At 40.1% G+C, this 26,999-nt stretch overlaps 1 protein-coding gene across 3 annotated transcripts in view; it reads left to right on the forward strand.

Annotated features, from left to right (window-relative positions):
- ATXN7 (ataxin 7) overlaps positions 1-26,485 on the forward strand; it is a 70,033-nt gene extending 43,548 nt beyond the window's left edge. For all 3 annotated transcript variants that reach the window (XM_039695306.1, XM_039695307.1, XM_039695305.1), the window contains 8 exons: positions 11,176-11,428; positions 12,097-12,359; positions 13,055-13,137; positions 14,843-15,108; positions 15,534-15,732; positions 16,598-16,719; positions 16,999-17,953; positions 19,071-26,485. In XM_039695306.1, coding sequence (XP_039551240.1) covers positions 11,176-11,428; positions 12,097-12,359; positions 13,055-13,137; positions 14,843-15,108; positions 15,534-15,732; positions 16,598-16,719; positions 16,999-17,953; positions 19,071-19,088 — 2,159 coding nt within the window. In that variant the 3' untranslated portion in view covers positions 19,089-26,485. The remainder of the gene's footprint in view (positions 1-11,175; positions 11,429-12,096; positions 12,360-13,054; positions 13,138-14,842; positions 15,109-15,533; positions 15,733-16,597; positions 16,720-16,998; positions 17,954-19,070) is intronic.
- Positions 26,486-26,999: the final 514 nt, after the last annotated feature.

A 26,999-nucleotide genomic window follows, 5' to 3' on the forward strand; every position in this document is an offset into this window, starting at 1 on the left:
ACAAATTATATAAATACCTTTTTGTGTTTCATGTGTTCTGTGAGAAAATAAAAAAAAAAAGAGGGAGTTGATGCTGTTCTTTATCTGGAGTGGTAGGAAGCAAACTTTCTTCCATTGCAATGGTTTTGGCACAGTTCAAGTTGTCCTTGGGTGATTGTGTAACACCAAAGACCGGGAAATGAGGTTCTCTGCAGTGATTCATATCAAACTGCTTCTCTCCCTCGTGCCCTGTCCCGATGGCAGAGCAGGAGTCTCCTCTCTGCAGCATGTGCAGGTGGGTGTTCTGTGTGTGTGGATCTGCACAGTGCATTATCACAGCTTGCTAATTTTAGCTTTCTGAACTCAGGTATTAACTGATGGTACGAGTGTTTCTATTGAATCTAACATTGTTGATGTTTTGGCGATTTTTTTTCAATGGCTTTAAGTATTGTTGATAGAAAATAAAACCTCTTGCAATATTTAGTACCAGGAAAAGAACTTAGTAATTTCATTGCCTTACATAATGGGTTGCTTTTACTACGTTAAGTAAAATCATTTTTGCATTTGTCACAGTACACTGGCAGCACATGATTTCACTGTGCCACTCAATTTCAAGGTGAAACCTTGTGAATATTTACTGCTTAGTATTACTCAGAAGCCTTTAGGCATTGGGAAATAGTAGGTAAAAATGCCTGGATCGAGGCAGTTGGCATATATACTCCTGCTATAACATAAGCAGGCAAAAATCCCATTGTATTCTCTGTGCCATTGTGTGCCTCCCCGTGGGCCCAGGCTGCTCTCCCTGTGCGAGTGTCCCGTCATGCCTCTCCCTTCCATTCCAGCTCCTGCCTTGATGCCCAGCTGCTGGGGTTTCTTAGCAGTTGGGTTCTTTGTCCTCACTCTTACCCAGAAGGAAAACAGATTTCTGCATTGTTCCATGTGGGAATTATGTTGCCTGATCTTGGTCAGTTTATTTGAGGAACAAGCAACAAAATAAAACTTACTTGCCCTCTTGTCCCTAAAATAAGAATGGGCCAAGTCAAAGACTAAGAATTCTAGTTTCTAACAAATACATCAGTGCTGGTTCCCCACACAGTATTTTGAAGTCAAGAATTTTGTGAACCACTAAAATCTGTTGGAGACTTACCCAGTTTTAATTATGGGTGTGAAGTGGAGGGTGTACTGTAGAAACAAATCCTTCCAAAACACTGGTACTAATTTGGTGGTGGAAGGAGTAGTGTTTTAAAAAGAGCATAATCCAAGGAAATGTCATGTATCCCCCATGTCATTAACAATGTCATGTCATTAATGGGTAGGTGACATGAGCTGTCAACTTCTTGAAATTTGGAGCCACAGAGGAGCTGGTTGCTGTCTAGTATTCTGAGTGCATAGACATGGGAATGTTAGTATTTAGTATCTGTGGTTTAGGATTTAGTATTAATTTCTAAGCTTGGTAATAGGAGCAGTTAACTCCAGGTTTCTGCAAGTTTCTTTAAATAAAGAAAAAAAAACAACCCCAGCCCTAGCAAAGCCCAGTCTGCTGAAGTGGTACTCCCTTCTTGTTTAAACCTTCTTAATGAAGAAAAGTAGTATTATAACACACTGATGCTAATACACAAAGGTGTTTGTACAAGGCAGCTGCCTCTCTTCTTGGCAAACTTCTTGTTTTAGTGAAAAAGTAATTTGCTTGGTTTTAAAAATGAATTTGTGTGTAATTTGATAAGTGAGGGAAGACCAAAAATTTCAGCTTGGATTATGGTTACTTAAAATAAGAGCAAAAGCCACAAACTGGTTTTTCCTATTCCTTTCGTCAGCAGATATGCTGTAATTTTTATAAGTGATTACTTAGGAAATGGTCCAGAAATTAATCATTTGGTAAAAATCACATTTTAATGTCCATGTCCTGGCTTTGGGTGGAAATCCGACCTTGACAGTCAGACCTCAGAGCATGGAGATTTGGGATGTGGAGACCCATCTGGAAATCCAGTAAACAGCGGAGTGCATTTTTGCTGCTGGAAAAGCACAGCAGGAGTGTCTGCCAGGGTGGCAGGGGCCGTGTCCCTCAGGGCAGCGCTACCCCAGGGAGCCGCAGCTCTGGGGTGGTGGGTGCCCCCAGGCTGGGCCGTGTCACCCGCGGTGGGGTGGCTGGAGAAATTGTCCTGGAGCCGCTGGCACGGCCTGGCAGCTCTCTGTGGGAATCACAGGAGCATGCACAGAGCCGGGCCTGGCTGTGTCTGACCGGTGCCACCCCCAGAGTGCCTGGCAGCGGGGCTGGGAGAGGTCTGGGGGCCGCGGGGAGCCTGAGGCCGGCCCGGAGCTCCCGAGGCCGGCCCGGATGTGGCCGGCGGCACTGCCTGCGGAGCCGCGGGCCTCGGCCAGCTCCGTGCACGGCGTGGAAAATCCCACAGCGAGGGATTAAACACTGCGAGCGGCCCCGTGAGCCCTTCTGAAATGTCACCGGAGCCGTCTGGCACGGCTCCAAAAGCAGGCGGGCAGCGAGCTGGCCACGGGCAGGGACAAACCCCGAGCCCTTGCCGGCCGGGCACAGGCAGCATCCACCAGACGCTGCTTTGAGTTCATTCCCTGCGGAAACCTGAAAATCCCCAAAAGCCACATCTCTGAGACAGCAAGAGAAAAAAATAGCAATCCAACGTTAGACAGCCGATTGCAGTCCCGTCAGCCCCTCAGATAAATTGGCAGCTGTTAATCAAAATGTTAATTAAAGAAACTAGTAAGAGTGTGTTCATTTTAGCTTGTTTTTCTGAGCGTGCTCACCCGTGTGATGTATAAATCGGAGGGCAAACACACACTGACACTCTGGCTGGCTGTGGGCAGGAGGGTCTGTGCTGATCCTCTGGGCTCCGGAGGAAATGGGAAACGCAGCCTGCATGTGTCAAGTGCAGTCATGTTTTTCATTTAAAAGGTTAAACTGCACAAACATTTTAGTTAGCACATCCTAATTACAGCATTGCTCCATTCTTTCAAAAGGAAGTGTGAAAAGGCTGGTAATATTTAATTTGAAAGACACTATTGTGCAGGCACAGTAGGTCTGTGCCCTCATTTGACTGTATTAGTGATTTCCCTGGGATTTTGCTACAGTAAATTTTTAATTAGTGCAAAGTTTAACGTGGTCAGTGTTTTTAAACATGAAAACCGTTGTTTTATGCCACTTGTGATTGATCAGTGATAATGAAATAAGCAGCAATGATATTTTTTTATCCTTTGAAACTTACTAATGCCCACAAATGTTTAATTGGGGTAAAGCAATTTAAGAATTTGACTTAAAAGAAGAAACCAAGTTATTTGCTTTCCACTGATGTTGCAGATTGCCTGTTTACATTTCAAGAGATTTCAAATTTTGGAAATTTGAAAAATATTGCAATACCACTGATTTGCTTCCCGTCGTCCTTTTCCATTGTGAAAGGGTTAAACATTTTGTGCTTAAAACTGCAGAACAGAAAGAGGGGTGCTAGCTGTGCAGGCAGAACCCCGTGCTGTTCTCATTTGTTGAGTTTTTCCTGCCCCTCAGTTTGGAGTGCCCTCTTTGCCGAAGGGAAGCAGGTGGGCTGTCACATCTGTAGGTGTGACAGGTGAGACAGCGGTGTGACATCAGAGAGAGCCCCAGGAGCTCCCTCCTCACTGCCATCAGCAGAGAGGGGCTTTGAGGTTGGCCAGTTCAAATAGCTATGTACGTGTCTATGTTTAGGTTTTAATCTTACAAAGGTCTTGTATCATGGTAGTGGATGCCACTAGTTAGTCATGCACTACATAAGAAAAATGTTTGTGCTCAGTGTCTTTTTATCCTCCAGTTTCTTAGTGACAAAATCAAAGAATGTGATTTCCTTAGCTGACGTCACTATTTTCATGTACACCCTGTGATATTTCCTCCCATTTCCACGCTCAAAACAAAGTCAATTCCCTCTTGTTGATCTCTTTTGTGTGGAGAGCTTTCCATTTCAAGGCCTTTCTTTTATGCCCATCTTCAGAACTTTGAGTTAGCTGTACCCACTTGGCATTTTGGTTCACTAACAGCTTTTAAGCAAGTTTTCATTGTCAGCACCTTTCCTTTTGTAGCAGAACTGATTCTGACAGTCAACATACAATATGTAAAGTTTGCTAGGTGTAAAGAAATAGCTACAGGGGAAAACCTTTAATTCCCAATCTGGCATGAATAGAAGCATTAGGAAGATGGAAGCCAGGCAAGCTTTTGGGTAGGTGAGCTCATGTGAGGTCATGACACAATATAATATTATGTGATAAGTTCTTGTCCGGAACATTGTTGATGCTGAAGAGGAGGAACATGGTGTTAGAGATGTAAATCTAATTTCTGAGTAGAGAGTGGGCTGAGAGAGAGAAAAGCACAAATTAGGTGGTGGTTCTTCCCTTTTTTATTTGCATCTTTCAACACACTATTCTTTATTAATCTTTTGTTTACCAAAGTTTTTAGTAAACTTTGCAATAATGGTGGGGTGAGGTATTTTGAATTTGCTTTATACTTCTTTTTGAAAAACTGAAGCTTTTCTTTATTGTCATGCAGGGTAAACCATAAACAGCTGGAAAACTGTTGTCTTGTATTTTTAAGAAAGCTGACCCAGAGTGTCAAAGCTGACCCCCAGTGCACCTTGAGGCATTGCTGATCTGTGCTGCTTACCTCTGTTTGATGCTCTTGTTTGTCATCACTGTGGCTTTTCTGAACTTTATTTCCAATAAGTGGAAGAATGACTTACTTAATACCTGCCTTTTAATCAGACAGGTATTGTCATGTCATCCACAGGCTACACAGAGATTAGTGTTCATAGTGTGGATGTTGTAATCCCTCCATGGCCCCATTACCATCTAAGACACTCTACTGTCCTTCCACAATGGCTTGGCCATATTTGTGTGTCAGTGCCTAACAGATTTATAGGGGAGTTACTGACCACACCTCTTGGCAAGTTCATTGGGGAACTGCACCAGGTTTGGGCTTGAATGTTAAAGCCCTTGCATTTGGTGTGACATCAGAGAGAGGATGGGGTGAACATCCTTCTCTGGGTGGTGAGGGGAAATGTTCCAACAGCTGGTCTCCCTGGCTCCATTTTTGCTTGTGGTTTTGCTCCATGAATAATTTAGTGTCCTGCTTCTATCAGTTTTCCCACACTGTTCTCAAGAGTTTTAGTGGTCTGAGGGGGCTCTGAATAGCTCAAACAAGCCTGATGGGAATGTCCTTAATTTCAGTTTGCCACTGCACAGCATAGAAAACCCCAGTCTGTCTGCAGGCTTGGGATGGCACTATGCTTGATGCTTCAAAGGCTATTTTACATCTCTTAGGGGAAAACCCATGTCGTTTATGGAGGAATTTTAAGTCCTGTGGAAATTGATTACAGAACTACTTGTGTGCTGAATACAAGGGGGTTTTGAAAGGATTAGTAACAAATAAGGAGAAATTAAAAAACTGGTTGTGGAGGGGCAGCAGTTGAGAAAGCGAGGCATTTAAGGGTTATTTAATGAAATACATTAATTTATTGTTACATTCCTAATAACTGTGTTTGCAATCTGCTCCTCACTTTCTTTCCTGTGGTGGCAGTCTTGGCTGTTGGGGGGGTGTGCTGGTTTTGGGGCTGTTTTGCAGCAGGTACCCTAGAGGAGATGGCATTTCTGCCCAGGTAGTGTGTGTTACTAGAGAATTAAAACCCATCCTGGCTATGCTGTAGTTATACCATAAAAATCATAATTTGTCCTAAATGATAGTTGCATAATTATCTCCTCTTTGAAGTATTTCCAAATACTGAAGTTGGCATTCACAATCTTACTAGTGAGGATGATCACTTTCCATTTCTGCCTCTCTTTTCTTCAGTGGCAGCAACAAAACTGACCCTGCTAATGCATAATTTAACACACCTTTATTCAACATATTTTGCACAGTGATCACTTGTGAGTGGATTTTAGTTTTCCAAAATAAATGTCTAGGAAAATTATAAAGTTAACTGTGCTGAATATTTCTGAAGTGAGGAAGTGCAAGACATAAGGTTGCCTCAGTATTGCTTGGCCATTACCTGTTTAAAAGATATTATATATGGCTGTTTCTTAGTGCCACAAGCATATGTGACTGTCAGTTGGTTTCTTCTTGTGGTTTTGCTGACACTGATAAAGTAATAATACCTGCTGCCAGATGCAAACCAGTGTTGTTTTTTATGAAACAGTGAGACAAAGCATCTCAGGACGTGACAGATAGTACTGGTGCCCACCAGGCCTTGCTGTTCTGTCATACTGGTTGCTTGGGCTCCAGAAATATTCTGTTTTGTCACCTTCTTGCTGAAGTGAAGATGGCTTTGTTCAGCTGCTCTCTGTTCAGCTAAATGTGCAAGATCAAATACCACACAGTTGGAGCGACCTCATCCTGACTTAGAGTGTGCACAGAATTGATGGCATGATTAAAGGGACATCAGTGGAAGATTAAGGCAGAATCCTTGGTATCTAGGTCCCGTGATTAGAGCAGGATAATGAAGCAGCAATAAGTGAGTGAGCAGTAGATCAAGCTCCTGCACAGCCCAAGCAGCTGCACACTGCCAGGGCAGCAGCAGAAGAAGAGTAATTTGCCCGCCATGTCTGTGATTGTTTTAGTTCCCAGTTTCTCCTGCAAAATGCTCACGGACCAAATTTATTTTATCTTTGTCGTGGTGAGATCAGAGTGCTGGTGGACTAGAGCTGCAAAAGGGATTTAAGTTGCTTGCTGAGTAAAATCTGAAGCTATGTTGAGCTGCACTTCCATAGCAGTGTCTGTGCTCTGCTGTTGTGTCATGGATCTGAGCTTCCTGGAGAAATGAGAAGACCAAGGCAATTAGTTCTCCATTATTCTAGGAATGAAGTACTTAGGTTTTTTATCCTCAGGTAGAAGATGTTTGTTTTATGATGCTTGTCTACATTTCTCAGATGACAAGACACAAAGTAGCTCAGTATGATTGAGAAAAGGACAAGTTTGCTTTAAGTTTCACAATTATTATGCTTACACTTTGTGATACAGGCATGAAATAACAATTGCTTAAGCATAAAGGTTTTTTTATGCTTTGTTTCAATATACACATCTAATCCTATAGTTTGAGGAGTACTCTGCACAATACTCTTAAGCTGTGTTAACTCTTTTTCTGAATGTCAATGAAGTTTAACATGTCTAGCTGAACCAAACTCGTGTGTGTGCTCCTGGGTGTGCTTCATTTGTACTGCAGCTGCACCAGCACTGACACAGGGCACTTTGACTTTTTGCCCAGTACTTATGTAAGGAGTCAGTATAAAAAAAAATGGGTTTATGAAACTTGATCTGTACATCTTGTATTTGCTGCCCAAAGCTATTAATTGATGCTCAGAGAGAATGAACAGCTCAAAACACTTGCTAGCTTTTGGGAAATAAGCATAAACCTGGGAGGAATGTCTTGAAAATTTTTAAGATTAGTGTTGCTCTTAATTTTTGTCTTAATTTTTTTTTTTGTTAAGAATGTGGCAAATAAAGTGGCATTTTATGAAAAATCAAATGTTTTTTTCTATAAAAGGGTATAATCTTTTAATATAGCAATAAGTTAGGGATCACAGTAAGTCCAACTGTTTGCTCATTGGTAGAAGAATAAGCAGTAGTAACCAAACACAATGAGGAGCTATCTCTTTTTTTTTTTTCCTTATTTTTCTTTACTGCCCCTTCCAGGTTACTTTTTTTGCATTTTGTCAGAGATTGCTGCATTTTTAGTAGGAAATAGACAATTAAAACCAGGATTTTTAAACCAAACAAAATTGGCAGCCAGACTAAGGGTCAGGTAAAGCTTTTTTTAAGCTCTGGAAGAGATCTATAGTATCAATATCTATTTTATCAGGAAGTGTGGTGTCCTTTGGCCTGATGGATATATATTGCTTGCTCAGCTATTGCACAGAGATGCTGTGTTTTTCCAAGTGGATAGTTAGCAGTTATCCTGGTCATGGAGCAGAGACAGTGTTTGCTGGGATGCCATCTCTCTTTCCACAGCTGTCTCACTCTGTGCAGCCCTTCTCCACAGTGTCACAATCCTGTTGTATAAATGCAAAGGTGTTTAAGGAAGAGTTTATCTGTTAAAGTTTAGTGTTGAACACAGCTGTCAGTTTAGATCAGATTCTTTCCAGTGCTGTGGCATCAAGGAAGACTTTATGGTTCTTTGTCCAAAGCCAAAACTTACATTTTTCTGATATTTAAAAAACAAAATAAACCAACAACAAAAAAATCAACATAAAAACCCAAGCAACAACAATAAAACCCATCCGTCCCCTAAATGTTAGAGTTTAGAATCATCATACACAGATGCTTAAATGGAACTTTGATCTGCTATGTAAGCAATCATGACATTAAAAAACTGTTTTCCTCTCAAGGGTTATGTGAAGGGAAGGGATGTGAGTGCCAGCCTTTAAAATTTGAACAGTGAACACCTGGAGATACTTATATTTTTAAATGTTTTCGGGCTGAGACAGAATTAATGACAAATGGGAACTATGTTAAATTGGCAGAAGATTAGTAGAATTTATTATTGTAATATGCTTAGCATGAAAAGCATGGTGGTCTTGATTATTCCGTGACAGTTTTTGTAGTAATTTTTCCAGTAAAAACTGTGTCAGTCTGTCTGTAACTGTATTCATTAGATCAAATATGCAATTCTTAACACGTCTGGTTTCAAAAATAATATTAGCTTTCTCTGTTAAGATGAGACTTCAGTGCTCTTCACATGGTTTGCAAAACAGTTCTTAAGTTTCATTTAAAACCATGAATGTTATAAAAAGACTGAAACATTTAATATAAGCAAATTGTAGTAGCAGCCCTACCTCAATTTGTTTGTATGTCAACAAAAAAATAGGTCTAGGCAGGTTATGAAAAATGAGCTGAAAATTCTTCTTGTTTTGTTGATAGACAACATAAGTCATGGTTATGCACAGAAGCGGTGAAGATTTCACAGCCCTGCAGCATTACAATATCTCTTTCAGAAATTGTCCCAGAATTCTAGAAAAAGTTAATTTGATGGGTTTTTTTCTGGGTGTGTGTGTCTGTATATGGAAATCCTCTCTGACAGGTAGACTGTAAATTTGTGTGTGATCAGCCATTAGCATTTGCTCTCTTAGTGTTTTTGGTTTTTTTTGTTATCACCAGTTTAACTTTCTGTTAAACTCACTTGGTTGAGCCTGGTACTGTTGAACATTTATGCAAATAGCAGTAGCATCTCAGTTTGCAGTTGCCAGAAGAGAAATACTCCTATCATCCAGATAAACAGCTGAGATTACTATTTTGTCTAGTTTCTTCCTAACTGGTGGCATGCAAGGAGGTTGTCAGTTTTATTCTAGTCCCTTCTTCTCATCTAGGTTTTTCTCAAGAAAGTAATATGCTCACTTCCTTCAGAAAGACAACGTCATCATAACAAACTCCCAAGGATTGCATTAGTCATCCACTGGCTTATTGGAGATTATTTGTGACTGTCATAAGCACTTGGATTTTGAATTTTCTAAATATACAGAATGGGGAAGAGTATTGAGTAATGTTTCTCATTATCTCACAGGGTGTAGCATCACTGAACTCTAAAGTCCTGAAATAGTAACAGAGCTGCTCAGGGATTCTTGCCGTTGCTATAAAAAGCCATTTGGCAATAAGCACTGCGTCATACTAGCAGCACAGGCATTTACTAGAGCATAAATGTGCTAAAATATTTCATTTACAGACTCTTCAGTGGCAGCTGGTTCTAGAAAGCTAAGTGGATGATTTTGATAACTAATTGTTTTAAATACTACAATTTTAAAGCAGTTGTTCCTTGAGATGAATGATAAATTATTGAATTTGTTTGGTATTTTTAGCGGGCATTTCACACTTGACTTCTCCACTTCTTGGTAATTACCAATCCAGAAGCGATGAGTATTTTGTAAAATTTTGCAGAAGATTTATTAGGTAGTTTGCACCAATTGTTGCAGTTAAAGAGAGAAACACACAGTTTCTTTCTTAGTCCAAGCTCTATATTCATTCATTACTTTTATTTTTCTAAGCCAATGAACACATTTCAAGTGCTACTTCCAAATAGGTCATAGAAGCAGAACACAGATGTACTAATTTACATTTCCCAGAGCATTACAGGCTTCTGCACAGGTTGACTGGACTTGGCTGTCACTCTTGGCTCTATTTGTAGCCTGCTGCTTCCACAGTTCACTCAAGTCAAAATGTGTAAGGTGATCCTGAGATTGATCGGTGGTGGATTTGGGCACCTCTAACAATACTTGGCTGCAAAAGAGGTGTTACCACTGCCTTTGCACTCCCCTGACAGATCTCTTTCTTGTGTCTCTTAGATCTGTGGTTTTCATTTACTTGATTGCCAGAAGTGTCTCTAAGTAGTTGTTGGTGACACAGATCCTCGAGGAATCACAGGTGTCCATGTGTCAGTGAGCACACTGACATTACCTGTCTGTGGAGGCAGAGCTGGAAGCTGCCAGGTGTTTTGAGAATCCGTGGTTCTAAAGAACTACCTGTAAAATAATAGACTGTTTTACCTGAAATGGTGCTAGCAACCTAGAAGTTTTCATGGTTTGGTGTTAATTAAAAATCATGTCCATTGATAGAATCTGACCTCTCTAAATTCAGATACTCAGGTTTCTGTAGTTTTTGGTGGTGCTGCTGCTAAATAGAAACGAGAGGAAAAACCCAACCAAACAAAAACCAAGAATGCTCAAAAAACCCAGTGTAGGTCAATATTTGGGCTGATGTTCTCAGAGGTTTTCCATGCTGGAGGTCTCTGATAGATTGTACCAGAAGTTTGTCATGAAGTAATAGTGAAAATGTTGGATTCAATATAATTTTGACAATTAGGAGACTTACTTGCGGATAATTCTTATCCTTTAAGGGAATGTGATATTTAAGCTTGCTTGGGCTGAGGACGGGGTTCTCTTGGCTTGGTGTGTCTGAGGTCCAGAGCTGGTTGTTTGAGATGCAGGGAGAGCTAAGCTTTAGTGGCTGAGATGTGCAGCTCCCAAAGCTCAAAGAGATTCCAGTAACCCTCTGGAGACCAGCATTGAGTGGAACCTCATGGATTACAGAGAGGCTTGAGTCCTCTGTGCTCTGTGTGTGGCAGGGAACCTCCCAAGACAATAAAGGAAAAATGTTAATGGAGTAAATGACATGAAGTATTTACAAATGCCTTCTATATGGGAGCTTAAAACCTCTTTTCACTCTTTCAGAAAGAAGACACAGCTCCTCCAGCAAGCCACCTTTGACTCCTCCCTCCTCTTCAGTATTTTCCCTCATTTCATCTTTCCCTTCAAAAAACAAAGGTAGCAGTGGAAGTGGGAGCAGTCGTTCATCCAGTGGAGGTACTAGTGCATCATCATCAAATTCCAAGTTGTTGAAATCACCCAAAGACAAGCTGCAGATCAGCGGAAACAACAGGTTAATGCATTCGGTACAGCACAGCAAAGTTCCCCATGACAAAATGTGAGTGTGCCTTTTGAAAGAGAGTTCAATGTCATTGCCTGCATAGACACTGCTATGTCAAGAAAGTTTCCTTTTGTTTCAGAGCATTTTTGGTTTAGAAGATAATAAGTTTAAACTCCTCCAGATCTTCACACAGCCTAGTCAAAGATTACAGTTAATGCTCATATCTGTGTTGAGGACGAACTCTTGCAAAGCTGCATCTTAAATCACCATGAATAAAGGTCATTTTACTAGAGGCTCCTAATTCTTTGATGTAATCTGCATACTTTGATCATAAGGGAGTTTTAGCTCTGATTCAGGTGATTTTCAACCTGCACATGGGGGATGACAGCAATGCTGGTGAAATTTACTGCTACAGAATGGTGCATTTCTCACTGGATGTAATGGGTCCATTGCACTTGCTTTGGACAGTTTGCAGTGATGCTCTCTGTCCATGAATGCAAATAATGGTTTCTGAACCATTCTGGACACTCTGATGTGTCAGGGAAAAAAGAACGGGAGAGATTATGGATATCATAAGAAATGTGATATTAGAAAATTAGAATTAGAAAAATAGTAGGAGGAAGGTTTACATTTATATTGCAAATAGATCAGAGTGTTGTTAAATAATAACATATTTTGGCTTATTTTTTCCCAATTTTTCTCTCTTTGTTTTTCATAAATAACAGTATGACTCCATCTGTCAAAGTGGAAAAGATTCATCCAAAGATAGATGGTGCCCAACTGAAAGCTGCTGTTGGTCCAACTTGTTCTACTACTGTGAGTTCCTCAATAAAGACTGGCCTTAATTGTCCCTCAATACCAAAGCCACCCTTGCCTTCCCCTGGACAGATACTGAATGGTAAAGGTCTTCTCTCTGTGCCTCCATTTTTGGAAAAGAAACCTGAAGAAAATACGAATAATAGGAAATTTTTACATAAAAGATTGTCAGGTAATTTTTTATTCCTATATTCCTTTTACTAGAAATATATATGTGCAAATAAGTTCAAGAAGTAAATAAAAACTCCTATAATGCTGTAAATTGTAGGAAGAGTTTTTAAATATTATAATTTAAATCTATAATTTGACAGACACTTTAAGGATACAAACACCTTGAAATTGGCTTTTCCTTTCAGAAACCTGTACAGATCTCAAATGCCTGTCAGTTCTAACAGTTTTAAAATTACACTGTTTTACTATCTCTAAAGATTTTAGTTTCCTTCTTTTTATATGGAAGTATACAAATGTACACAGAAAACACAAAAACTAGCACCTGATAAACTGAAAAACCCCAGTCTGTTCTTTACACTTTTTAAAACAATTATTTTAAGTGTTAGTAGAATGGTAGAAAAGTTCCTGACACCAAAGCCAACAAACAGGTGATCTCTGCTCCTAAAAGGGAGCATCACATCCTCCTTTGAGGACACCTACAGGTATTTGTGGACTTGAGATCTGTATTTTAGCACACCCTAAGCTTCCTGAGAGTGTAAAAAAATTCATTTGTACAATTTTAATGTGCATTTTTATTTGTATGTTTGCCTGTGTCATATTTGAAAAGTTTCCAATATGATTAATTTTTATGATGAATCTAAATGTTAGTATTTCAAAATGTCTTTTGCTAACTTTTCAATTCTGTGTCTTTGACAGAGAGAGAATTTGATCCTGATATATACTGTGGTGTCATTGATGTGGAAACCAGGAAACCTTGTACTAGGTCTTTAACATGCAAGGTAGGATATCTGAATCAGGATAAGATTATCTGAAGTTTTTATTCAAATTCTTGAGGAACATGATAAAAAACTGAGAACTGCAATTTTTTGCTGTTGGTAATTACCACTGTAAGTGGTACCTCTCAAAACGTGTTGCTCAGAACCAAGAAGAAATTGTTTTTGAAGTTCAGTTAATTATTTATTCAGGAAGCATTTCTCAAAGTAACCTGGAGATTTGTATTTTTGTATAAACCCTTCAAACATGGATCTAACATGGGACAGACTGTGTCACTCCACATGTAGGTAGCAGGGGGCAGCATTCCTCTTTTTGGGGGTAAGCTTGTGGTGGTAGATCATGATTTTAAAATTCCTCGTAAGCATTGAAAATATTGCTTGTGCAACGTTTAAATAATTCAAGCTCTTCCCTTCTCACACTCTTTCCTCTCCCCCCAGCAGTCTGCAGCAGGTTCTTGGTAGGAATTTGTGTAAATGCTAATGCTGCTGGATGCACTGCTGCAGCCAGCTCCTGAAAGAGCCATGCAGCACGCCTAGAGGTCAAACTCTAAATTAAACAATCATAAAACCTTTTGCTCTGACAAAATGTATCCTCTGGCTCCAAAACCCTGGGGGGACAGAGGGCTGTCACTTGCTCCCAAGGAAGCAAGAATCCAGATGCCCTGCACTTGTGTAATATTTTGGTGCTTTCCTGCAAAGCTGTTCTTCCCTCAGTTTGGGAAACTCTGGTAAATAAACCACCTACAGAACAAAGGTACGTGAAGCTGGCACTAATGACCCAGAGGAACTGAACTTGAACACATTGCCCTTTTGGAATTACTGAGGGGAGGAAATTGTTTTGCTAATAGAGGAGGGAAAAGCTGCAACATTTTACGAGAGAAATAGGCAAATCAAAAGTGAAAAAGAAAGAGTAAAATAATTTCTCAGTACTTCTTTAGGATATACTACTCAAAGTAATTTTTGGAATTGCTATTTGTGTCTGAATTATGTAACAAAAATTTTTACCTACTTAAAAGAACCAAATCAAACCTTTTGTGCAATATTAAAAAGGTATTGTGTGTGACTTCAACAGTTCAGAAAAATAGCTTCCATTTACTTCACCTTACTTAGAATTGGTGCTGTTTATACACATACACCTCTTACTGTCTGTAGTGTTCAGGACACTCAAAGAACTTTGAGTTCTGACTCTGGATTCTGCTGGATGTTTTGAATTCCTCAATATCTATTTGATTACATTTGTTTTCAAGGAATATGTTAGTTTATAGAAGGCAGCACAGTACTTTTCTAAATATTTTTCAAGTCTCCCATTAGAAGTCTGATTTTAAATATTATTTTGTTGAATATTTTTTGAAATGGAAGTAAATATTTTCCCTTCTTAATTTTGAAGGAGTTGGCAGTTGAAATATCAATGTAAAAAAAGGTTTTTAGTTCTAGTCTTAACCTTATTAAAAATTTGGCAGTTTGGTTTTTAAAAAGAAGTTTGAAAAAAGCCTTTTACCAGATTGCTGAGTTTGTTATTCTGTATCAGACCAAGGATATAATCATCCACCAAGCGATTTTAAAGTTTGTTTTCTAAGTCGTATTTCCATTTGTTTACTAAACCAGGACTGTGATGATTTTCTCTGTTTTGGAGCTCTTGACACATGTTTTGAGTGTTTGACTTCCACAAATGTCATAGCCTGGGATTAATGATTTATTCCTGGTTCTGCAGACACATTCCTTAACCCAGCGGAGGGCTGTACAGGGTCGAAGAAAACGATTTGATGTGTTGTTAGCTGAGCACAAAAGCAAAACCAGGGAAAAGGAACTTCTTCGACATTCGGATCATCATCAGCAGATGCCCCCTCTCAGGGAACCACATCCCTCACCTACTAAAACTTCCCAGGAGCTGCACCAAAATTCTCATGGAGTTACTCTTACAGAATCAAAGCCTTTATTACCTAATAAACCCAAACCTCACCCCCCCAGTCTTCCAAGGTAAGGAAGATCTGCAGATGCAGTGGTATGAAATGGGCACTGGGAGCTTGATGAGGTGGATTTTGAGGGAGTGATATGGATCTGTTGGATGGGGCAGTGTGTTTGCTGCAGGCCTGGTGCCTGTCTGCAATTAGCAATTACCTGCTGAGGGCAACTCCTGGCGAGGAGGGAGTAGTAAAACTACTGTTTGAGGTAGTAAAAGCTGACTGGCAATCAGTGGAAGCAGTTGAGCAACAATGGGGCAACGCTGCTTTTCCAGGGGTACCACCACACTGTCCTTGCCCTTGGCAGGTTACAAGACCGTGGACAGCACCAGGGATCTGTTAATGTGGATTTCTTTCTCTCAGCAATAATAAGCACTTAAAGGGTGGAATTTTTATGTGGACTGGGTTCAATAACACCTGGTTACTGCTTGTCTTGCCCAGGCCTCCAGGCTGTCCAGCCCAGCACAGTGGAAATGCCCCCAGTGAGTCTCCTTCTGTCCACGAGTCCCCACACCCTCCCTTGCCTGCAGCTGAGCCAGCATCTCGGTTATCCAGTGATGAGGGAGAATGTGATGAAAAAGAAGAGCCTGTTGAAAAACTGGATTGTCATTATTCAGGTCATCATCCTCAACCAGCCGCTGTACGTTTGCAAAGTTAACCTCAGTCTGTCTCTGGCTCTAATTGTGTAAACAAGCTACTTTGGGGTTTTAGGGGTGGTTTTCTGTGGCCTATGTGATACTTTTTTCTTCTTTTATTTTTTTTCCCCCTCCCTGTATTTTGAGAAAATTATTTTGTGGCCTACTAGGCAGCGAAGGTTTAACTAGTTGCAAAATAAACACGCTAAAAAAATGTGTTCATAGCTCACTTCCCCAGTCTAAAAGAAAACAAAATGCCAGAATACTAAAGATGAAATTGCTAACTGCTCTAAAGGGCTGTGGTTTTGGAATAAGTAAACAGTGTCTTTTTGGTGCAGTTTTCTTATTGGACTCCCTCCTCCACACCCACATACATTTTTTTACTCAAGTTACCAACATCATGTTAAAGATAGCAGTAAGGTATTTTAATATTTAAATTTTGACAAAAGTTAGTTAAATAACTAAAAGCAAATGTATTGCCCTGGATGTCAAATTATATTATTTTTAGAAACAGACTTCTAGCTGATAGCTAGTAGGTCCTCAGAAGCAGATGTTGCATAAATATGTGTCTGTGTGTATAATGGTTATAAGTAAACAGACATACTGCTAACCTTCTCTTTTTAATCAAAAGATTTGATTAAAGTCAAATTTGACTTCTTCTATTAAGTATGGGAGTATCAGAAGACAAGAAAATTATCTCAATATACCAAGGCCACAAATTTAAAATAGTTGTTGGACCACAGACATAAAAACTCTAATTTTTATTTTTTATCCTCTACTTAAACAGCTAAAAGCATATTTATCATAAACTGTTATTCAGAGAGTTGTCACTGAAAGTAGAAAGCACCAATAAAAATTATGTCTTTTCAGTTTTGCACATTTGGTAGTCAGCAAATTGGAAGAGGTTATTACGTCTTTGACAAGCGGTGGAACCATATTCGATGTGCACTTGACTTCATGTTGGAGAAGCATCTTAACTCACAGATGTGGAAGTGAGTAGACGTGAAAGATTCTTATTCTTCTTGGTGTTTTTAGAAGAACATGGAACCTTTTGATTCTAGTTAACAAAAGTAATCTTGTGTTCAGACTGAAGGTTGATGGTCTGTGCTTTGCATTTTTTGCAACAATTAACTATCAGTTTAATATAATCAGAGGCATTAATCAACCCAGGATACAATAATTTTAAGGTAGCATTATTAGTATATAGGGGTATTAGTCTGCAGAATGGTGGCGATGTGAGCTTTTATCTTTGTTTTCCTGTTCACCTGCAGGAAAATTCCTCCAGCATCCAGTAACACAGCATCAGTGCGTGCCCCGCATCGGACAAACGCGATGCCTGCCTCCCAGCACGGTGTCAGTGCAGCAGGGTTCCTCTTGCCCACCACGGTGATGTCATCGCCGGCGCTGGTCTCCCCCTCCTGCGTGTCTCTGAGCAGCAAAGCGGTGCCATCCCACGGGACCACGCTGACCGCCAACCCCGCTGCCGCGCTGGGGGCCGTGGATCCCGTCTGCAGTATGCAATCCAGACAAGTGTCTTCTTCCCCTTCAACACCTACAGTGCTTTCCTCTGTACCTTCACCTATGGCCAGCAAACCTCAGAAAATGAAATCCAGCAAATCTTTTAAACCTAAGGAATCTCCTGCTGGCAGTGGCACCTGTAACAGCAGCGGCAGCGTCAGTAGCAGCGGCGGCTCAGGAAAGAAGCGTAAAAACAGTTCCGCACTGCTCGCACCTTCTCATTCCACAGAGTCCTTCAGAAAAAACTGCGTGGTTAACTCTGGAAACTCTGGGACCTCCTATCATCCGTCAGTGACAGCTTCGTCCCACAGCGTTGGCCTCAACTGTATGACTAGCAAAGCTAACTCTGTTAGCCTCAAACATGACCAATCAGGGAGGGGTCCTCCAACAGGGAGCCCTGCAGAATCCATAAAGAGAATGAGTGTGATGATGAACAGCAGCGACTCCACGCTCTCCTTAGGGCCCTTTGTTCATCAGTCTAGTGAGCTGACTGTAAATTCACACAGCAGTTTTTCACATTCACATACTTCCCTTGACAAATTAATAGGAAAGAAAAGAAAGTGCTCACCTGGTTCAAGCAGCATCAACAGCAGCAGCAGCAAATCAAACAAAGTTGCCAAATTGACATCGGTGAACAATGTTCATGCAAAACACACTGGTGCAATCCCAGGGACGCAAGGACTGATGAACAACTCTCTGTTTCATCAGGTAGGAAATCTTGTCTCAAACTAAGCCAGCATGAAATGCCTCTTCACAGAATTATAATTCATGTGTTCTCTTTAATATTAAATAGATAGCCACTTCCAGATCCTGCTCAAGTAAAAGGTAGTTCTTCTCTTTGTCCAGTACTCATTTTGAGTGTTCTTATGGTACATTTACTCAAGACTTTTATAAATGCTCTAAATAAAAAAGCTACACTTTAGGAAAGAAACCTTCAATGGGATATTTCAAATTCTTTAGATGCTGTTGCCTGTGAATTGCTTTCAGATAAAATTCATTCCTCTTATTTTATAATTTTAAAAGTGGTTTAAAATCTTGCCAGCCTGCCGTGGAGCTGAGCTGTGTGCCTCAGTCTGACTCCTTGTTTCTGTGTCAGGAATAAACATTCTACAAAGTGGAACATACTGATGCTGATAACAGAACTGTGATAAAATAAGCCTATTATCCCAAGATGTCATTGACTAACTTCTTAGTAATAATGAAATTAAATGTAATAAATCAGATAATAAACCTTTTTAGTTGGTAAGGCAAATAGATATGCTATAAAGGAAGCAGATCTCATGAGTATGTAAGATCCCATTTCAAAAATTAGTTTGGAGTTTTGGGGTTTTTTAAAAATATATCTCACTGGAAAAGTAGGGTGTTCAGGATCAAAAATCCAAGAAACTTGGTTTCCTCTGCTGCTAAAAACTGAAATCTCTGTAGCTGGAGAGTCAGGAGGTCAGTAGGAACTTTTTGAGGGTGTTTTCTTAATTTTCAGTTTCAGCCACAGAGGAAGATTTTCACCTTTTTCTGTGTTTACTTAAGAAAAAAGCCTTCAGATGGCTGAATTTATTTTTGGACTTACCTAATAATTACTATTTCAAATATGCAATATAAGTAAAGAAGAAATATAATTTGAGTGAAATAAGAAGGAAAGCATGCTTGAAACTATTATAACTTTGAAGAGGTTTAGTTGAGGATTTTCAAGTCTCAGAGAGGCCATCCTCGTGTTATCAAGGTTGCTTTTTGCTTGAGATTTTTCCCCCAGATATGCTCTTGTTAGCCACAAAATAATGTGTTTTCAGTGCCTCCACTGATGGTTCTCTCCTTTCTTGCCCCCAAGCCGAAGGCCCGTCCCTGATAGCTGAGAGCACCACGGTGAGAAACAAACTGGACAGTTTTCACTACAAGCAAAACCTCCATCTGGATTTCTGGACTCCAAGATGCCTTGAGTTTTCCCAACTTCCCATGGTCCTCAGGTGTGGAAATCTACTGGACTGTCACTTAAACAAGGAATTTCCCTGAAGCCATGTCTGTAGCAGTGAATATACTAGAAATGGACACTGGATGAAGTTCAGCCACATAATTGCTCTTATCAGTGTTAACAGTGGTCTGGACTGTTTGCTACAAATCTGTGAGATTTTCCTTACAGGAGTACATCATCTTGCCACTATTTGACATAGTTTGGCTGGGCAAACGAATGTTTTCTGGGGGGAAATAAACATTACTGTGGACTTATTTTTATACTGATGGTGTCTTTTGTAGGTGATAGCTAACCAGACAGACACCCTCAATGGGGAGGACCCCGTGACAAGGGGAAAAATGTGTGAGGCACAATGGAAAGAAGCCCTCAAGAAGGGAATATGGCTTTAGTGTTTTTATAGCAATGTTCCTTTAATGGAATATAAAAAATAGCACAATTCAAAAAATAGTCTGTTTTGCCCAGCCTTTTGCAGGTAATTTGGGATAAGAAGCTATCAGGAGTTTAAAACAAAACAAACCCAACAAAACCAGAAAAACTTGTTTGAGGCCACTGCTCAGAAAACAAGTATAAAAATGCCGTATTTATGTGATATGAAACCTATTTTCTATTCTTTTGAATGAGATTTTATTGTGGAAGAAACTTAATTTTGTTCTTTAAAAATTCCAAAAATATCAAACAGACAAAGGCAAATAACCTCTAAAACTCTATGCCCAAAGAACCTATTTATTGACCTATACTGTATACCACAGGCCTTTGTTTTTTTTAAAAGAAAAACTGTATTGATGAAATTAGGCTGGATTTGTCTTCCTCTTCCAGCACATGAAGTTAGCCCTTTTAAAAATGAGTTTTTAAGATATTTAACTATTTTCTAATAACCATAAAAGTCAGTTTCTTTCTGCCTTGTTTGTGTAACAAAATTGTTGATGTGTGACATCTTCTACCACTCAGTAAGATTTTATTTTTTTTCCTAGTCAAAATTCTGGAATAAATGCCAATTTGACAGCAGAGTTCACTGTGAAGCACTGGTTTGGGCATCACAGTCATCCCAGGCCCACCCAAGCTTTATGAGCATGGGGGGCTTTACAGTTTTGTATAATCCAGCCAATTTTTATGAAATATTTTGTCTTGCTTCAAAACACCTCAAAAATTAATTCCGCCAAAGGGCTCATTGTGTTATGGTTTGACTCATCTGGATGCTTTTGTTAAGTTTTTAAACATCAGGTAAAGGCTCAAAACTGACTATACTTTTATTAAGGGGGCAAAGCAAAGGAAGATGAAATCCTAACAAAGAAGATTTTTATTTTCTGCCTTAAAGGGGCATCAGCTATTGCTGAGAAGAGACAATCTGAGCCTGTCCAGCTGTTCACATAGCCCAGCCTTCTCCCCATTCTGGTGGCAAGTAGTAAGTACATCAGGGAATCCAAAGCCACTCTGAGTAGCAGTTGCTTAGTTGTTTACCTAACAATGCTTTCAGTTTCTCCTGAACTTCCTATGAAATCATTGTTATACAGCAAAACAACAAGAAGCCTCTATGCAGACACTTTAGCTTTGAATTGATACAAAAGATCACACTGAGAAAGCAATGTACTAGAGACTCTTATTATGCAAACTTTAAAAAAAAAAAAGTAGACAACTTTTCAGGAACAAAAGGATTTGTATTTAATAGGATACCCTGTTGAAAGGATTGTTAGAACTGCAGTTGGTTTAATGTAAAAGGAACCAAAGCAAAATGCCACAAAAAGAAATCCAAGTGTATCAAATCCTGCACGTTTGGAGAGAAATCCATGCTCTGATGAAAGTCCCTGGGGCAGAGCTTCCACTTCAGGATAGCATCAGTCACAAGTGCAATTTGACTCTTGGTAGAAACAAAGGTGTAAAGGAAACAAAAATTTGGCAAGATTGGACACTGGTGAGTTTGTGATTGAACTGTCCTCTGGTTTTTAAGGTTCTGTTGATCTGAAAGCAAAATGGCAAATTTGTGCTCCTTCAGTAGCATGCAGATGTACAAAGTGAATTCCTGATGGCTGCTCCTCCAGAGCCATGGGTGCAGCCCCCTGCACCATGTGGGCTTGAGCCACTGGAGCAGAGAGTCTGAGCATAAATTCTGCCTGCCCTAGACCTGCTCTAAGTATTATGTTTTAGATCTTGGTTATAAGCAGAACATTGTTCCTGAAGCTTTTATTGTCACATAGTTCTTACTGTAAATAATTAAGGAAGCTTAAAATTAATTTTCCTTGCAAAATTGAATTTGCAGTGGCTGGGTTGTTTCTAGACAGATTTTGGTATTAATTTAAGAGATACAGTTTTTATAGTCTTTCCAACTTCTCGTTATGACTCCTGCAGTTTTCTTAACCTAAAAAATTGCTGCAATGATGAACAAAGAATTATACAAGAAAAAAAACATACTTTTGTATCTTTATTTTGGAATTTCTTGTTCTATTATAAATATTGAAGTATCCCTATTTCAGAAGACATATTTTGTTAATTGATTGTACATATTTAAATATGTATTTTTGCACAGGTCTTTTTTTCTTATATCCAGTTTTGGTACAATTGAGATCATCTAGTATTTATTTATTAATTAATTAAAAAAAAAAAAAGCAAATACCTTTTTATAATTTGAAGTGGTTCACTGCCAAGCCAATAGTTAACATGCCTACTTTGCAACGTAAGGGATGCCTCCGTTTTGTGAAAGCCGTGTCCCTTTTCCCTGTCCTGGGAGCGGGCGGATCCGCGCCGAGCCCGGAGCCCTCGTGGCTGGTGTGGCATTGCTGATCAGCTGCCTGGCTCCCAGCACATCCATTAGTTCAGTGACACTCTGCTTCTCCTTTCTAGTGTTGGTGTGCGTGTGTGTGCGTGCGCATCCGTGTGGGTCTCATGTGGTTTAAAACTAACGGAAAAACTGAAAGTGCCTGATAAAACTAGTTTTAAGCTTGGACTGTTTAGACAGCTTCTCCTTAAAAGACTTGAATGTTCAGTTGAAATTTTGGAGCTTGCTTTTTCCACCTATATATAATGTATATGTGTGTGTGTGTGTGTATACACACGCATGCATATATCTGTATATCTGAAATTAATGAGATGGGTTGACAAAAGAAAGCAAATTATGCTGGTAGCTTTTGTAAAATCTTTTAATTTGAGTACCTTATGTTGGAACAATCCCATTGATAACTCATATTTAGTATAATGCCAAGAGTTTGAAATATGGTTTTAACCAGCATTTTATTTAACTGTCTCATTTTGGGAAGGGGGGGAGCAATATACATTAGTCAAATAATTTAGAAAATGTTCCAAATTTTTGGTATTCCAAAACAAAGAAAAAACCCCAAGTAAGTACCTCTTAAAACCATGAAAAAAATAAAGATGTGATTTCCAGATGACATTTCTAAGGCAGTTGTCTTCCTGTAAGAGTTCTCTTGCCAAGGAATCTCTCGTCTTTTACTCATTCTGTCCTGGAGGAGGGAATTGGGCTTAGAAAGATTCTTAAATGTTTCACTGTTCAGCAGAAAATAATCATTTTTACCTTTTGTGCGAGATATTTTATGTTTTAAAGATAATTTTGAAATGAGCACTACATAATGTCAATGTGAATGTAGGCCTTGGAAGCATCTTGCTCGGTGTTGAGCCTGGTTCTAAAAGCAATCTCCTGTGTAAAATGTGTGAATAGTTTGATAATTTGTATACATAATCAAGAGCATCTGATCAGCTGAACTCTGTGTTGGCTGCTGTATAGTACATGAACAAATGTCATGGGATAGAAAAATTACTTTGGATATTTAAAAGAAAAATAAATATATAGTCTATTTGTTTTGTAACAAGTTTCTGTAAATAAAATAATTTATACTATTTATAAGAAAAAGTTGTGCTTTGCTTCATGAAAAAGATTAGTTTGTTGAACAAACATGTTACTAAACAAGGCAATAAAATTAGGACTTTTCAATAAATGAGGTTGGTTGCATGGAATATATTATATGTTTCTGCTTCATTATAAAATCCTTCGCTATTAAAGGAAAACATTATCTGTATCAGTGCCTATGTGAACTAATTTCAGAGAATTGGATGTGGTCAAATTCTGTCATTGTCCCTCAGCATTGTGAGTCAGCCTGGTAGGTTTGGAGCTTTCCACCCTACAGGGGCTGGTACCTGGTTTGGAGCAGTGCCTGTGTCACCTCTGCAGCATTTTCCTTCTGTGCAAAGGATCTTCTCTTAATTAAGGTTCACACTTTATATGATTTTCTAATCAGAATAATGAGCAGCAGCCTTTACTGCCCCAGGTGTGGTTTTGTTGAGTCGTCGTGTTTCCTGGATTTTTTTTTTTCCTCCTGAAAAATGTCTTCTGTGTTTTCACAGTTTGAAGATCCAGTGTGTGGATTCAGCAGGTTAAACACTCCTGCAGGGCTTTTCTCTGCACGTGACTCGGGACTCGTGTGTCGTGGGTGATTTCAGAGCACTTTGTAAAACCGGTAAAACTCCTGTTAGTGGAACAGGACTTCACAGTGACATCTGTGGCAAAGCTTCCTTTATTCTGTCTCTATTTTATTTTGGTTTGGGTTTTTTTCCCCCTCTTAAAAAAAGTTTTTCTTAATATTTGGAATAAATGCTGCAAGATACAAACGGGGTTCAGACAACAGGCAAGTTCTGCTTTGTCTTTTTATAATAAGCACCTCAAGTAGTTCTGTTTACTTTCTGCGTTACTCAGTATTTTAATTTCTTTTTTTGTCTTGCCTTCTTGCAAACCCTTTTCCTTCCTAGTAGCAATTTTTGCCACCTGTGCCACCCTGCACGAGCTGCTGGTTCTGCAGAGCTGTACCGGTGACCACAGCCCGGAGTTCGGCGTTTGCACCGAGCAGAGCTCTGTGCTTGGCATCGTGTTCAGGCAGGTTCGTGACTCTGCTTCAACACTGAGGGAATAACTGCATTTTACTGCATTTAATACAGCTTCAGTGTCCTCTGAAACTGGCAAGGTGAAGAAAGGAGATGAAGGTGCGTTCACCCTGTGTAACCCTGAGCTCTGTGGAATTGGAGCATTCTCCCTCTCCCCTTCCTTTGCTGCATTTGGTGCCGTGCAGTGCCAGGGAGCCCTGACCTGGCCAGAGCAGAGCTCCTCCTTGGGTTCTCTCTTCTGGTGGCTGTTCACTAAAGGATTTAGTGATGAAAAATGGTTCTGACCAGGTGCTGAAGTGGAACCCAGTAAGCACAGATGTCCCTGAAGCAGGTGGAAAAGTTTCCCTCCATCAGCGAGTGCCTCATAGGAAAACACTCCAGTTTATATTCGGGACAGATACTTGATGATGTAGGAAACTGCCATTGCATGCAATGAAAGGCCAGGGTCAGAGGTTCCCTGTGTGTAGGGTTTGTGTATCTGTACATCTCGTCAGTGCCCTTTGCACTCAGTATCAGCTGGGAGCTGTGAAGCTGTCTGGCTCTCCCGGTGCAGCAGCGCTGGCTCAAGGCTGCAGCCGTGCCGGGCTGTGCGGCTCGGGATGAGGGGTGGGGAGCTGGCCCGGTGCCCTCAGGCTCTCCCAGCGCCTTCTTCACACCGACTACAAACAACCCAAAGGAGGGCTTGCCCTGGCTTTTTAAAATGCAAATTCCTGTTGGTGCATTATTATCACGTTCTGCTGCAACAAATAATCAAACACATGTGGCTTGTAGGATCCACCATGGGACTTTTTATTTTGACTGGATGCTTTTTTCAGTGCGTTGGCTCAGAGCTGTGTTAGCCCCTGGACTCGTTCCTAACAAGCAGCATGGGAGCTTTGTCATGGAAAAGTGACATATGCTTGGGGTTTTTTCTGACCCAACAAACTTCAAAAACCTTTAAGGAACTTGTTCAAGCTAATGTGGATTGAAACTTTATTGCCAAGGAGGGAAAACAGCCTGAGAAATGAAGTAAAAAAGCTTTGTCTAAGCCCATGAGAAATAGCTGGTGTTGATATTTGTGCCCCAATTGATACAAAAGTTTTCTTCAGCATCAGCAGGGACTGTGTTGCTGCTTGGGTTTGGTGGTCTCTGACAATGCTGGAAGTTTTTAGTCCTCCACTTTGCAGTTTAGGTCCCTTCACCTGAGTACTTTCCTGTCCATAACAGGTGACTTTTTCCTAAAGCCAGTGCCTTGTCCCTTGCCTGCAAGGCTGGACCTTGAGCTCTGGAGCCCAGTGTTCAGTGAGAGAAGCACCAAAGGTGTTGGCAGGTGAGCCAGAAACTGCACAGAAATGACATTTCACCTGTTTTGTAGCACAGCTTTACTGATAAATCCTAAACCCCCCATGCCCTGCCCTTCCCACCTGCTCTCCCACCATTAATGCAGGGAATGAACTGCAGAGAGAAGTTCAAGCTGTGGCTTGAAATCTCTGTGTGGTTCTGGCTGCCTTGTAGAGAGGGTGAAGTCAGCCTTGCAAAGCGAAATTGGAGAATGGCATTAGCTCAAGGAACTGCCCAAGCTTAAATTACAAGAGAGAATGTACAACTTTGGCATGTGGACTATAAATCCATGGAAAGGTGTCAAAAGCGACGAAGGCCTGTGTCTGGAGTGCTGCTGACAATCAGAGTTAAATAAAGGGAAATGATGAGATCAGATAAACAGAATATAAAACTAACATCATCATGGGACAGTAAAAATCAACTGGAAATTACTTCAGGAAGTAGACATTCTAATGCTTCTGATTTGACATAGAGATGGAAGAAGGTATTTTAGAACAGACAAAATTATGCCCTTGATCAGGTCAAGATCTGACCACCCTGGACCCCTCAGCATTCCTACTCTTTGGAAAACCTGTGTATCAGATTGCTTTTTTTTATTCAGAACAATGTGAGCAGCCACGCTGGCTAAACTGTATGCCTCCAGCTGTGGGCTTCAGGAGGTGCTGCCTTTCACCTCTCCCAGAATTTTATCCCATCACTATCTGGCACGGCTGAGAGCCTGAACTGCTGCACAAAGCCTTAAAAGGTTCAGCTAAAATTGCTGTGACTCTTTCCTGCCAGGCTGTGGCACAAAAATCTTTGTCCAAAAGATTTCTCTTCTTTAAAGGGGGCCTTTGCTATAGTGGGATTGTGTACTTCTGCTTGGAACATTATTTTTCACCCACCTGAGCAGAGAACACCAGATTCTGAAGTGCTTGGTTCCCACAGGATGATGGCCAAGGTTAGGATAAAATAACTGATAGCTCTGCAAGTATCTTAGAGCACTAAAACTCTCTAGCAATGCTTTTATTTTCTACACAGAGTGGGGATTTCCATTTCTTTTTCTGCTGCTCTACACTAAGAGAGCAGCAAGATGTCTCTAGGATGCATGAAGCCTCTGTCAGCCAGATTTTTCTTGAGTAGGTTTCTATTCTCTTTACAGTTAAAGAAATACATGGTAATACATATGCTGAATGGAAACTTTGATGTAGTTGATTAAGGCCACTTCATGTATAAATATGCTGGAAAGGAAAATTTATTTATGCACCAAACAGAAATTCCTCAAGTCAGTGAAGACATGAATACAGTATGGTTTTCTGATAGGCTTCACATCTGCACCTATGGAAGGTGGAGATACTCCCAAAAGTCAGACTGATTAAAGCCTTCCTAGCTACCTCTACTTATCTGGAATGGAACAGATGGAGAAAAACAAGAGGTTATTGCAGGTCTGAAAACTCTGACTATTGGGTTTTATCAATTAAAACTTAATAGGAAATTTTATCTATGTGAACACACAAAACAGACTCAGAGCTGAACAAATGGTAAATTAGAGTTCTTGTTTATTACTCTGCCTAATCTGAAGAAGGATCAGAATTTTCTTCTAAT

This window comes from Passer montanus, unplaced genomic scaffold, assembly GCF_014805655.1.
Source record: "Passer montanus isolate IOZ18808 unplaced genomic scaffold, ASM1480565v1 scaffold9, whole genome shotgun sequence".
NCBI classification, from domain to species: Eukaryota; Metazoa; Chordata; class Aves; order Passeriformes; family Passeridae; genus Passer; species Passer montanus.